The 14088-nt window shown below is 34.4% G+C and overlaps 1 protein-coding gene across 1 annotated transcript in view; it reads right to left on the reverse strand.

Annotated features, from left to right (window-relative positions):
- LOC133205353 (Fanconi anemia group A protein homolog) overlaps positions 1-14088 on the reverse strand; it is a 122661-nt gene that overhangs the window by 28018 nt on the left and 80555 nt on the right. The window contains exons 28-30 of the mRNA XM_061341152.1: positions 10170-10298; positions 9728-9824; positions 8431-8555 (exon numbers count right to left, since the gene is read on the reverse strand). Of these exons, the coding sequence (XP_061197136.1) occupies positions 8431-8555; positions 9728-9824; positions 10170-10298 (351 nt within the window). The remainder of the gene's footprint in view (positions 1-8430; positions 8556-9727; positions 9825-10169; positions 10299-14088) is intronic.

Here is a 14088-nt window from a genome sequence, read left to right on the forward strand (position 1 = left end):
TTCCCATGTAAAACTGTTATCCCCTATTGTGGCCACACTCTATCCCCTGGGTCCATGATTTGAAAAATATGAATTTTCACTATATCAGGAAGCTTTCACATGCTTCATCTTTTCTGACCCAGTGCTTCATGAGAACCCCCCCCCCCCTTTTGCTTTTCTTGATTACCTTCTCTTTCAAGAGTGTTAGCCTTTATTTGAACAAATTTGTACCTCCTTCACCCAAGGAAGCTTCAATGTGCAAGTTTGGACCAATTTCAAGTCAAAAATGTCAAAAGTTTACAACAATGATGACAAAAAAGACAGACAACAGACAAATTTTAATCAGAAAAGCTCACTTAAGCTTTTTGTCCGGGTGAGTTAGAAATATAAACTGAATGTCCAAAGAATGCAAAGAGTGTTTCAAGGAACATATGCTGCTAATGAAACATAAGACGGACACAAAGAAATACAATTGTCGTCTAAGATGGCCTGATTGTACTAGTGTAATTCTAGTTAATATTGTCAATAACTCTGAGTGATATAATATTTTACATGCTTAATATCAGAGCTTTATTCATCATACAATAATTAACAGGACTGCATTTCTAAACAATTAACCACAAAAGAAATAAATTCTATAGCAGAACAGTGAAGAAATTGATTAAATAAATAAGTATTATAGTTAACAATCCTAGTTATCTGCCCACAAAACAAGGAAACTAAATATGTTTCCCCTGCAAATCATTTCAAATACCCATGGTCAATGTCAGCTATGACGATGATATTCTAATCACATTTAATTAATTTACACATGAAATTTAATGACAGATTTCAATGTCTACTACCTACATGTTATTGAAAAACATGTTATTATCGTGATAGTGTGAAGTTAAATGATTTCATAAGAAATCAATTTAGGACAGTTTGCTACAAAAATTAGATGTAGGATTGGTATATTTTGGTTATAAATAAAGCATATATCAAATTCCTAAAATATTAAGAAATTGTAACGTAGTATCAGGAAATATCCTTCATCAACAGATCGATCCAGTCTCAGAATATTAATAAAAACTTCAAAATGAAAAGAAAGATGATGAGGATTTGTTATTACTGAATAGAGCACAATACAAAAAAGTGTTACTCAAGTCTGGGAAAAATAAAAAGAAATCTAGAAATAAATTACCTGTTTAATGACCAAACTGGGAGAGGGGAAATCTAGATATAAAGTATCTGTTAAATGACCAAAATGGGAGAGGGGTAATCTAGAAATAAATTACCTGTTTAATGACCAAAATGGGAGAGGGGAAAAGGTTGGTCCCAAGACCAACAAAGAAAAGGCCCCAAGCTAAAGAAAACAATGGTTGATATAAGGTTTGGAACAAAAGAATTTAATTAAAAAAAGAAAGGAGACTCTAGAAGGTTGCACAACAGTATTAAATTATGCTATATATTCTTACCAAAAATGCACAACTTTGAGTAGGTGGTATTGATTAAAAACAAACTTCTGAGAGGTTTCCTTTTCAGATCTTGTAAAACAATTCTTTATAAAAATTTTAGTACCAAAATATACATAGCCAACCAGCAAGGCACACAAATTTGTTTTGGTCGAAGTCGAGCAGGTGCTTGAAAATCAAGTTCAGGACCTAATCCATCCCCACTCAAATACAGTATATAGAAAAATCAGCAGGCCCTAAATTATAATGAATCTGGTCAACACAGGAAGTCATATAGTTTTTTTTCATCTCATAAAAAAATTCAGCTCCAATCTCGGGCAAAAATGCCCAAATCGGGAGGGGAGATTCAGGAATTATTTTGCGTCAACCATGTTTTGACGTGAACCTCAACTGAAATACTGTTATGACACCTAGAAAGTGTTCAACATCAATATAAAGTGAATTAATTGGACTTCAGATTCCTAGGATTAAGCTTACATTACTACAGTAAATGGTTCAGCATTTGCAATTTTAACCATTTCCCTTGCAAATTGATAATTTTTTAGGACACTGCTGAGAAATCTTGAAAAAAATAATTTTAAGTGGTTAAACTTATCTATTTTTACTTATATAAACATATATCTAGTATCCATACATGTTAACTCTACCACTTTATGCAGAAGTCTACCGCTTTATGCAGAAATCTACCGCTTTTTACTCCGTCTCCCGCCTACCGCTTTTATTTGTAAATCTACTGTTTTTCTAGAAAATCCATTTTTGGTTCACTTGGGTAGCCATTTTTGAAGCCACTCGTCACAAAATCTTGTTAGTTATTGCATGATTTGAACTGGGAGCATACCAACGCTTTTTTTAAACCAATGTTCACACAGATTTAAAGCACATGTTTGACAACGACAGGTGCACAAATCTCTATGATAACAATGGTTACGATAAATTTCGTCGACATCCCCACCAAGAAAAAGGGAGATATTCTAGAACTGGATGAAAACTTTTGACATCCTTCATAAAAGTGAACTAGAGACCCAAGGGCCTTGAATCACTCTTCTGATAAATTGTACAACCTATCACTTCTATTAGAAGCCTATCACTTCTATTTGAATTATCCTGTATATTTAAATAAATGTTTTATTTATATATTTATGAGATGAAAAAAAAACTTGAAATTCCAAGGTAGGTCATGACCTACATTTTAGATAAAACACTCTGAGAGCCTAAGATGATTCTAAGCCTATTAGTACCTGAGAGTAGGTCATGGTGACCTATTTATCAGTTGCCATTCTCAAGATGCATCAACTAACTAAGTTTGATGATTCTAAGCCAAACAGTACCTGAAATATTTATATAAAGCCATAAAATTTCAACTAGAACTGTCCAAAAGGGACAAATACCCCCTGCTGGGTTTTTCAGAGAAGGTACCAAATCACTAATGTTTTCTAGATGTGAGAGGTGTTCACAATTTGCTTAAACATTTAGAGTGAAGATTTAATTACTCATTAGATTTTTTTTAATGAATGAAACTAAGGTGCAGCCTAATAAAAACATCAATACTAATAATTACAGCATTTTTTTAATTACATTGAAAAAATAGTTTGCAACTATCTGTCATCTTTGTAAGACATGACACTCTGCAAATTGATTGTTGAAAAAAAAATATCATGATAATTAATTATACAAAATCAAATTGATCTTAATACCTTTATATCAAACTCATTCTAAAAATAAAAGGCTGGTTCCAGTAACTATGTATTTTGACAAACATAAATTACAATTAAGAGACTTAGACAACAGAGATCTTTATTTCTTTCTGCCCAATTCCCAGGAGATATAGATAAGACCTGCTTGATCAGAGATGCCTTAACAGCTTCCCACACTGAACTCATTAATTAATCTTTAACTGGATGCATGTCCACTCATTACTCCCAAGGGACAAATGGATTTACACTATCTGCTGTGTAATGTAAAAACTGTTTTTAATACTCTGTGATTTTTTTTTTAGTTCTAATGAGTAGTTTTAAGCTGTAGTTCACATTTTTGTACAGATGTTCTAGATTCTACATTGTATGTCTCAAACCTTATACATGAACCCGAAATGACTAAGTCAATAAAAATGGGAAAAAAAAAAAAAAAACAAAAAAACACCTGAAAAATGCAGAAAAATTATCAAATAATGTTGAAAATACCAGGTGCATATCTTCATATGGTAAATAATAAGTGAGCAAATTTTCATACAAATCTATGCAATAGTCTCTGGGAACAAAACCACATATAAAAATTAAAAAAAAAACACCTGTAAAATGCAAAAAAATTATCCAATCATGATGAAAATACCAGGTGCACACCTTCATATGGCAAATGATAAGTGTACAAATTTTCAGACGAATCCTTGCAACAGTTTCCAAGAAATGGTCCGGACAAAATCTCGTCTACAGACAGACGGACATGCTGATTCCAATATACCCCCCCCCTAAACTTCGTTTGCGGGGGTATAAAAATAAGTCATGTTGACCTACTTTTCAGTTGTCGTACTCTGAGGACCCAAGATGCAACAACTGACAAAGATTAATGATTCTAAGCCAATTAGTACCTGAAAAAATATTTAATCAGGTCACAGTGACCTACTTTTCAGTTGACATACTCAAAGCACCCAAGATGCATCAACCAACAAAGTTTGATGACTCTAAGCAAATTAGTACCCAAAAATATTTAAAATATATATCCATGAAATTCCAAAAGTAGGTCATAGTGACCTACATTTAAGTCGATATATGCCTAGGACCCAAGATGCATCAACTGACAAGTTTGAAGATTCTAAGCCAATTAGTACCTGATATATTCAAATAAAGCAATAAAATTTCAAAAGTAGGTCACAGTGACCTACTTTTCAATCAACTTACTCCGAGGACCCAAGATGCATAAACTGACAAAGTTTGATGATTATAAGCCAATTAGTGCCTTAAATATTTAGATAAAGCCAAAAAATTTCAAAAGTGCGTCACGGTGACCTACTTTTCAATCAACTTACTCCAAGGACCCAAGATGCATCAACTGACAAAGTTTGATGATATTAAGCCAAATAGTAGGTGAAATATTTAGATATAGTCATAAAATTTCAGAATTAGGTCACGGTGACCTACTTTCCAGTAGACCTACTCCAAGGACCCAAGATGCATCAACTAACAAAGTTTGATGATTCTAAGCCAATTAGTTCCTAAAATATTTAATTAAAGCAATATGCTTCCAAAAGTTGGTCACAGTAACCTACTTTTCAGTCGACTTACTCCGAAGACCCAAGATGCATCAACTGACAAAGTTTGATGATTCAATGCCAAATAGTACCAAAAATATTTAAATATAGCCATATGTTGACGGTTTTTGAGGATCAAAGATGCTTCAAAAAGTAGGTTACTGTGACTTACTTTTTAATAAATATGTTTTATGGCCCCAAGATGCATCATCTTACAAGATTTAATGATTCTAAATCTCTCAGTATTCGAATTAATGAACTTAAAAATGTTTTGAAAAAGATTAGTCATAAAATTCAGAAAGTAGGTCAAGGTGACCTTCTTTATAGTTGACATACTCTGAGGACACAAGATGCATCAACTGACAAAGTCTAATGATCATAGGCCTTAAATTGTTCAAAATATGCCTCTAAATTATTTTGAAAAAGAATGGCCACAAAATATAAAAAGTAGGTCACTTGACCTACTTTTGAGTCAACATGATATAATGTCCTTAGATGCATCAACTGACAAGATTTGATGATCCTAGTCCTTATAGTAAGCAAAATATCAACATTTTAATAAAATGTAATTTTTGGTCAACTTTGAAGTGACCTTGAGACCATGCCCTTTTCCCCAGGGTGATTCCCCATGCAAATTTTAATCTACAACATATCCTCATCCTTTTGTTTCAGTTGAGTGATAATCTGACCAGTGGTTCTTGAGAAGATTTTTTAGCAACCAGTACTTTTGTTTCTATTTACCTAATTATCTCCCCTTGTTTAAGGGTCACAACCCTAGTTTTAATATAAATGGGAGTCCTTGGGTCTAGGATAACCTGTGACAAATTTGACAATAATTGGCCAAGGGGTTCTTGAGTTATGGTCCATATTCTAAAAAGTTTACGCACACCAGGGAATCAGCATTCATTTAATACTTTAGCCATCAAGGGAAATCCAAATTTTTAAACGAAAGACAAGAATTAGATTTAGATCTGAATTAAATAATGTCATCTTTATAATTAATTATTGCAGTGGTCATTTTAGGCCTTATTTATTTACAAATATATCGCCCTAATCAATAAAACAACGCATGCAGTGCTACCTCTTTTGAGATCTGAATCTCCCTCTTTTTCATCACAATAGGTTTACACATATGAGTATCTGTTTTTATAATTTTTGAAAAAAAGTTTGTACTAAGTGGCATTAAAACAGAACTTAACAGATTTAATTTACCAATGTCCTGTTCAATGACCAAATAAAACTTTGTAGGGAGTACTATCAGTGTTTTACCCATATGTCTTATCTGCACATGAAGGTACTAAAAGATATAATCAATGCAGATCACCCACAACAAAGCTAATTGTGTATCTATTCAAGGTCAAAAGACTTCAATGTCGACTGCAAGTGTGGTATTAATAAAATCTTGTACTTATTTATCAGAAAGTGAAAATATTAAAATCATTAAAGGTTACTATAACTAAGAGTAAATAGTTCACTAAAGAACAGGAAATAAGAAGCTGAAATTAAAGAATCCTTAGCTGTACTGATTCCTTTTAATTCAAATATAATTATAATCATGATTATTGCTTATCAAAGGGTCAAAAACATTAATGGAAAACCCTAAACTTAAATACATTTATTTAATAACTGAGTAATGGGTTTCCCAACCATCCCTATTAATGTATTTGAAAACCTTCGTACATAAATACAATTATTGAAAATAATTAACCTATCACCAGCCTTCCCTAATCTTTTGTTTTTTGAAAATAATTAACCTATTACCAACCTTCCCTATCTTCTGTTTTGCCAGACAACCCTAGCAAACAAATTTTCATTGTTTTCTATGAGAATCCCTCATTCCAATATTACTTATCTGATATTTCTGCAATGCCCAATGATTCATTCTGAATTAATTATATTGTATATGTTCTAGGCCTAGCAATTGCTTCAAAGAATAGAGTCAAATCATAAACTAATACTTAAATCCATACATTTTGATTTCTTTATTGCTAAAAAAAGTTATGGAAGTAAACTTTTTAAACAAGAAATCTTGTTTATTAGATGTTCTTGGCAAAAGCATAACAGATTCCTGTTTATCTCTCTCTGTATAAACTGCTACTTGACAACTGACATTGTACCTAACTATTTACATTGAACTTATCTACTGACATTGTACCTGATAACTAATTCTGTACCTTACTACTGTCAATGTACCCAACTTCTGACTGTACCTGACTACAGATTCTGTACCTGGCTATTGACAATTTAACTGATATTTGACTCTGTTCCTGACAACTGACACTGTACCTACTGTCAGTCTACCCAATTTCTGACTCTGCACCTGACAACTAATTCTGTACCTGACTATTGGGACTTAATTTGATTACTGACTTTGTACCTGGCTACTGATTCTGTTCTTATCCAGCTACTGACTTTGTAACTGACTAAGTACTGACAATGTACCTGTTCTTGACTACTGAAAAGAAAAGTTATGGAAGTGCATAACTGATTTCTCTTTATCTCTCTCTCTCTAACGTACTAACTACTACCTGAAAACTCACAACGTACCAAGTTACTGACATTGTACCCGATTACTGACGTTGTACCTAACTACTGTCATTATACCTAACTACTGACGCTGTACCTAACTTCTGATGCTGTACCTACCTTCTGACATTGTACCTAACTACTGACATTTTACCTAACCACTGACACTGTACCTAACTACTGACAAATACCTAACAACCGAAATTGTACCTAACTACTGACATTATACGTGAAAACTGTTATTGTACCTAACTACTGACATTGTAACAACCAACATTGTACCTAACTACTGACATTGTACTTGACTACTGACATTGTACCTAACTACTGACATTGTACCTAACTTCTGACAGTGTAACTAACTGCTGACATTGTACCTATAATTGACATTGTTCTGACAATGCACCTAACTTCTGACATGTACCTAACAACCGATATTGTACCTAACTACTGACATTATAACTGACTACTGACATTGTACCTAACTACTGACATTGTACCTAACTTCTGACAAGTACCTAACAACTGATATTGTACCTAACAACTGACATTATATCTGACTACTGACATCGTACCTAACTACTGACATTATACCTAACTACTGACATTGTACCTAACAACCGATATTGTACCTAAATACTGACATTATACCTATCTACTAACATTGTACCTGACTACTGACATTGTATCTAACTACTGACATTGTACCTAACTACTGACATTATACCTGACTACTGACATTGTACTTGACTACTGATATTGTACCTAACTACTGACATTGTACCTAACTACTGACATTGTACTTGACTACTGACATTGTACTTGACTTCTGACATTGTACTTGACTACTGACATTGTACCTGAATATTGACATTGTACCTAACTACTGACATTGTTCCTTACTACTGACATTGTACCTAACTACTGACAAGTACCTAACAACCGACATTGTACCTAACTACCGACATTGTAAGTGACTACTGACATTATACCTGACTACTGACATTGTCAGTGACTACTGACTTTTACCTAACTACTGACATTGTACCTAACTACTGACATGTACCTAACAACCGACATTGTAAGTGACTACTGACATTATACCTGACTACTGACATTGTCAGTGACTACTGACTTTGTACCTGGCTACTGACTTTTACCTAACTACTGACATTGTACCTGACACTAAACAAACAAACTGATAACTGTTCTTGTACTGAGTATTACCTGACTACTGCCTGTATGTAGAACTCTTGACTTAGTTTGGAATCTCTCTCTTCCATTCCTTCTTGTATTTTCTGTGCCAGCCAGGCAATTGACTTGTCAGCAGGCTTCAGATAGGAAATCAAAGTCTACAACAAATATTTATTTTGATTATTTTCTTATACATACAAATAATTACTTATTTATTTATTTTACTGCCAATTTATTTGTCAGATAATTATCTAATGAGTGCACAGTTAGTTCAAGTAATCTGAACAGTTCATTCAACCTTAAGCAATCATTAGTATTTTTCATGAACTCCCTGAATTCACATAAACAGACATAAACTGTTATTGAATCATGTAAGAATAACAACCGGAATTGAAAATGTGAAAAACAACAGGCCCATTGGTCACTTTGCTCACCTAAGACCTTTGTCTGCTAAACTAATCTGAACCAATTTTAATATACATAATGAATATGTAAGCATCCACATAAATCTAGTCATTTCTGGCCCAGTGGCTCCACAGAACAGGATTTTCAAATGCCCCCTCCAAGTTGAGCTCTTCCTCATACCAGCACATTGTGCAAATATGAATATGTAATTCCACACCATCCCCTTTTCAGTGAAACCCAAAAGTTATCTCTAGCAACAACAGCAGTCCCAGGTGAGCTTTTGGTCAAACCAACCTATGCTACAAACATGATCATCCCAAACAATCTGTTTTCAAATTGTTTGTGAAAAAAATCTATATCATGAAAAAGAATTCATTTCCATTTATCCTACAAATGAATTGTTTTGTGACAGATCTTTGGCAAATATGAAAAATCCCAGACAAGCCTTCCTAACTTCACGTCATGGAAACAGAATCCTGATGAACTGACATGTGTAGGACCTTAATCCAAACCTCCACCTCAGTGGCACATGCATAATTATATTTCCATTCTACAGGGTCTTCTTTATTGATTACTTTGCTAAAATTATCAGACAACACAATAGTTTTTCTACTTTGAAATCTAGCCCCAAGACCATAAACCGAGAACAGGCTTAAGTCAAAATTTCAAATCAATATAACTTTTGAAATAATTTTGATAACAAAACAAAATTTTTACCATATGTTTAAATTGGAGTATTATACAAACCAGCATATTTTTGATAACATATGTATTATAAATGACAAGCTATTCAAAGTCAAAATTTTGACTCAAGTCTGTTCTCAGTTTATGGTCTCGCAGCCTGGTACCTGTATATCCAGAATTTAAAGTTCCACTGGATAATACAGGTATAGATGCTTTGGTACAGATACATGTGATAAAGTACCTGTAGGATGGCAGTGAAGTGGTGTTGCTTGTCTGTTTGTCTGTAGTCTTCTCTCTCCTTGCAATTGGCACACACTGGTACTGGAATGACACCTTGTCTACACATAAAATACACTGTATTTAATACAGGTCTTTTATCAAAATCCTAGGTAATGGTACAGTACAAGCCTTTTATCAAAATACTGGGTACTGGTACAACACCTTGTCTACACATAAAATACATTTAATTTTTTACAGGTCTTATATCAAAATAATAGGTAAAGGTACAAAACCTTGACTACACATAAAATATACTGCATTATTTTACAGGTCTAATATCAAAATACTGGGTACAGATATAGCACCTTGTCTACAAATAAAACACATTGTATTTTATTTAAGTCTTTTATTAAAATACTGCAATAACATGAGGGCAGAAGGCAGTGATTCAGAAGTTTATGTACCTTTGAATATTAAGCAAGAGTTCTGTAAACAGCTCACTACATAATGTTTGGCATCTTTTATTCATAGACTGTTCAACTGAATCATCCATCAGGTAGAAGTTGAAGACAGTATCATACACATATGTCTGACTGGAATAAAGAAACGTATCCTAAAGATAGTGGTGATTCTTACTATAAACAGAGAATTCAACCCCACCACCCAACTGGACAACACAAAATCAGATCTGATATCAAGGTCCTTCCTTCTGCTGCTATTCTATAAATACTGAATGATAACTATGGGAAAGTTACTGATAAAAGAAAAACTGGCCATTTACACAAGGATGCTTTGTGCTATATTTGGTTGAAAATGGTCTAATGGTTGTGGAAAAGAAGTCAGACATGTGAAAAATGAACAAGTGGACATGCAATGAACAACACCTAATCGGAAAACCTCGAAGCTTTTGTTCAGGTGAGCTAAAATAGCTAGGGTGTGCAGACAGATATTAACACCCTGTATCATACGTGTCAAGCTTTCTTTTTAAATGGCATCATAAAAATAGATACTGAAGACACATATTATTTAGATAACAGACTTCTAGTTACAAAACATGCAGACATAATTAGACTCTTAACACAAAGTGTTTAAAATAAATAACAATACACTGGTTTGATTGGCTTAAAAAATGAAAATATCAAATGGGATTGGTAATCATGGGGCATTTAAATGGCTCTCACAAAACTCTCATAAATGTAAAAGTATCTCAAATTTCTAAATTATTTCAATGAATATCCTTTTTATGCTTTTAATGCTTTTTTCTGCATTGAAATCTGCAGAAAGTTTTATAAACTAGAAATATGTCCATAGGACATGAATGCCCCGCCAAGGGTATATTAGTAATGCAGCATTTTAACACAAATTGAGAAAAGTGAGGTCAAGGTCAAAGGAAAGGTCAAGGTCAAAAAATATTGCTGCAGTTGAATAGCTTACATCAGTATGTATCAGCATATGACGTTTGATTCAGAAACTAATTTAAGAAAAGTGAGGTCAAGATCAAAGGAAAGGTCAAGATCAAACAAGAGGCCCATGGGCCACATCGCTCACCTGAGCACATTGGCAAGGCAGAAGCACAAATCAGTTCAGTATTGAAAAGATTATGGGGGAGGGGGGGGGGGGGGCTTGAATTTTAAACTACCTGATGATGCTTCCATGTCAATATAACAAATGGCTTTGTTGTACTTGAGATGATTTTTAAAAAATTTTCCCATATATTCCTTTGTAAAAAATTTGATCTCCCATTGTGGCTCCTCCCTATCCCAGGGGTCATCATTTGAACAAACTGGAATCTACACTACCTGAGGATGCTTCCATATCAATATGACTAAACATAGCTTTTCTGTTCTTGAGAAGAAATTTTTTTCTATATGTTCTTATGTAAAACTTTCAATCCCCCTATTGGGCCCCACCCTACCCTCGGGGGTCATCATTTGAACAAAATTGAATTTACACTACCTGAGGATACTTCCGTATCAAAATGACTAAACATGATTTTCAGTTCTTGAGAAGAAGATATTTTCCTATATGTTCCTACGTAAAATTTTCGATCCCCCATTATAGCCCATCCCTATCCCCTGGGGTCATCATTTTAACAAACTTGAATCTACACTACCTGAGGATGCTTCCATATCAAAATGACTAATCATGGCTTTGCAGTTCTTCATCAGAAGATATCTTCCTATACATTTCTATTTCAGACTTTTATCCTCCATTGTGGCCCCACCCTAACCCAGGGGGTCATGATTTGAACAAACTTGAATCTACACTACCTGAGGATACTTCCACATATTTATGGTCAATCAGGCCTTTGCTGTTCCTGAGAAGAAGATTTTTAAAGATTTTTCCTATATATTTCTATGTAAAACTTTGATCCTCCATTGTGGCCCCACCTTACCCCCGGGGGGTCAGGATTTGAACAAACTTGAATCTACACTACCTGAGGATACTTCCACATAAATATGATCAATCAGGGCTTTGCTGTTCCTGAGAAGAAGATTTTTAAAGATTTTTCCTATATATTTCTATGAAAAACTTTGATCCTCCATTGTGGCCCCGCCCTACCCCCGGGGGTCAGGATTTAAACAAACTTGAATCTACACTACCTGAGGATGCTTTCATATAAATATGACCAATTAGGGCTTTGCTGTTATTGAGAAGAAGATTTTTAAAGATTTTTCCTATATACATCTATGTAAAACTTTGATCCTCCATTGTGGCCCCGCCCTACCCCTGGTGGTCAGGATTTGAACAAACTTGAATCTACACTATCTGAGGATGCTTTCATATAAATATGACCAATTAGGGCTTTGCTGTTATTGAGAAGAAGATTTTTAAAGATTTTTCCTATATATTTCTATGTAAAACTTTGATCCTCCATTGTGGCCCCGCCCTACCCCCAGGGGTCATGATTTGGACAAACTTGAATCTACACTACATGAGGATGCTTCCATATCAATATGACCAATTAGGGCTTTGCTGTTCTTGAGAAGAAGATTTTTAAAGATTTTTCCTATATACATGTATTTCTATGTAAAACTCTGATCCTCCATTGTGGCCCCGCCCTACCCCCAGGGGTCATGATTTGGACAAACTTGAATCTACACTACATGAGGATGCTTCCATATCAATATGACCAATTAGGGCTTTGTTGTTATTGAGAAGAAGATTTTTAAAGATTTTTCCTATATATATCTATGTAAAACTTTGATCCTCCATTGTGGCCCCGCCCTACCCCCGGGGGTCAGGATTTGAACAAACTTGAATCTACACTACCTGAGGATGCTTCCATGTAAATATGACTCATCATGGCTTTGCTGTTCTTGAGAAGAAGATTTTTAAAGGTTTTTCCTATATATTTCTATGTAAAACTTTGATCCTCCATTGTGGCCCCGCCCTACCCCCAGGGGTCAGGATTTGGACAAACTTGAATTTACACTACATGAGGATGCTTCCATATCAATATGACCAATTAGGGCTTTGCTGTTATTGAGAAGAAGATTTTTAAAGATTTTTCCTATATATTTCTATGTTAAACTCTGATCCTCCATTGTGGCCCCATCCTACCCCCGGGGGTCATGATTTGAACAAACTTGAATCTACACTACCTGAGGATGCTTCCACATGAGTTTCATCTTCCCTGGCTTTGTGGTTCTTGAGAAGAAGATTTTTAAAAGATGCTATTAATTTTTCACTAATTCTTTATTATTTCCCCTTGAAAGAGGGCGTGGCCCTTCATTTGAACAAACTTGAATCCCCTTCACCCAAGGATACTTTGTGGCAAGTTTGGTTGAAATTGGCCCAGTGGTTCTTGAGAAGAAGTCAAAAATGTGAAAAGTTTACAGACGGACGGACGGACAGACAGACAGACAGACAGACAGACAGACAGACAGATGGACAGACGGACCACAGACAAAATGTGATCAGAAAAGCTCACTTGAGCCTTCGGCTCAGGTGAGCTAAAAATGTTGATGTAGTTGAAAAGGTTACATCAGTATGTATTAGCATATGAAGTTTGATGAAAATATTATGAATGGTTTCTTTAAAACTGAGCTAAACACTAATTTAAGAAAAGTGAGGTCAAGGTCAAAGGAAAGGTCAAGGTCAAAAAATATTGATGCAGTTGAATAGCTCTCATCAGTATGTATCAGCATATGAAGTTTGACACTAATTTAAGAAAAGTGAGGTCAAGGTCAAAGGAAAGGTCAAGGTCAAAAATGTTGATGCAGTTGAAAAGGTTACATCAGTATGTATTAGCATATGAAGTTTGATGAAAATATTATGAATGGTTTCTTTAAAACTGAGCTAAACACTAATTTAAGAAAAGTAAGGTCAAGGTCAAAGGAAAGGTCAAGGTCAAAAAATATTGATGCAGTTGAATAGCTT

Source organism: Saccostrea echinata, unplaced genomic scaffold (assembly GCF_033153115.1).
Source record: "Saccostrea echinata isolate AGI-Se365-2 ecotype Australia unplaced genomic scaffold, CSIRO_AGI_Sech_v1 ptg000054l, whole genome shotgun sequence".
In the NCBI taxonomy this organism is placed as follows: Eukaryota; Metazoa; Mollusca; class Bivalvia; order Ostreida; family Ostreidae; genus Saccostrea; species Saccostrea echinata.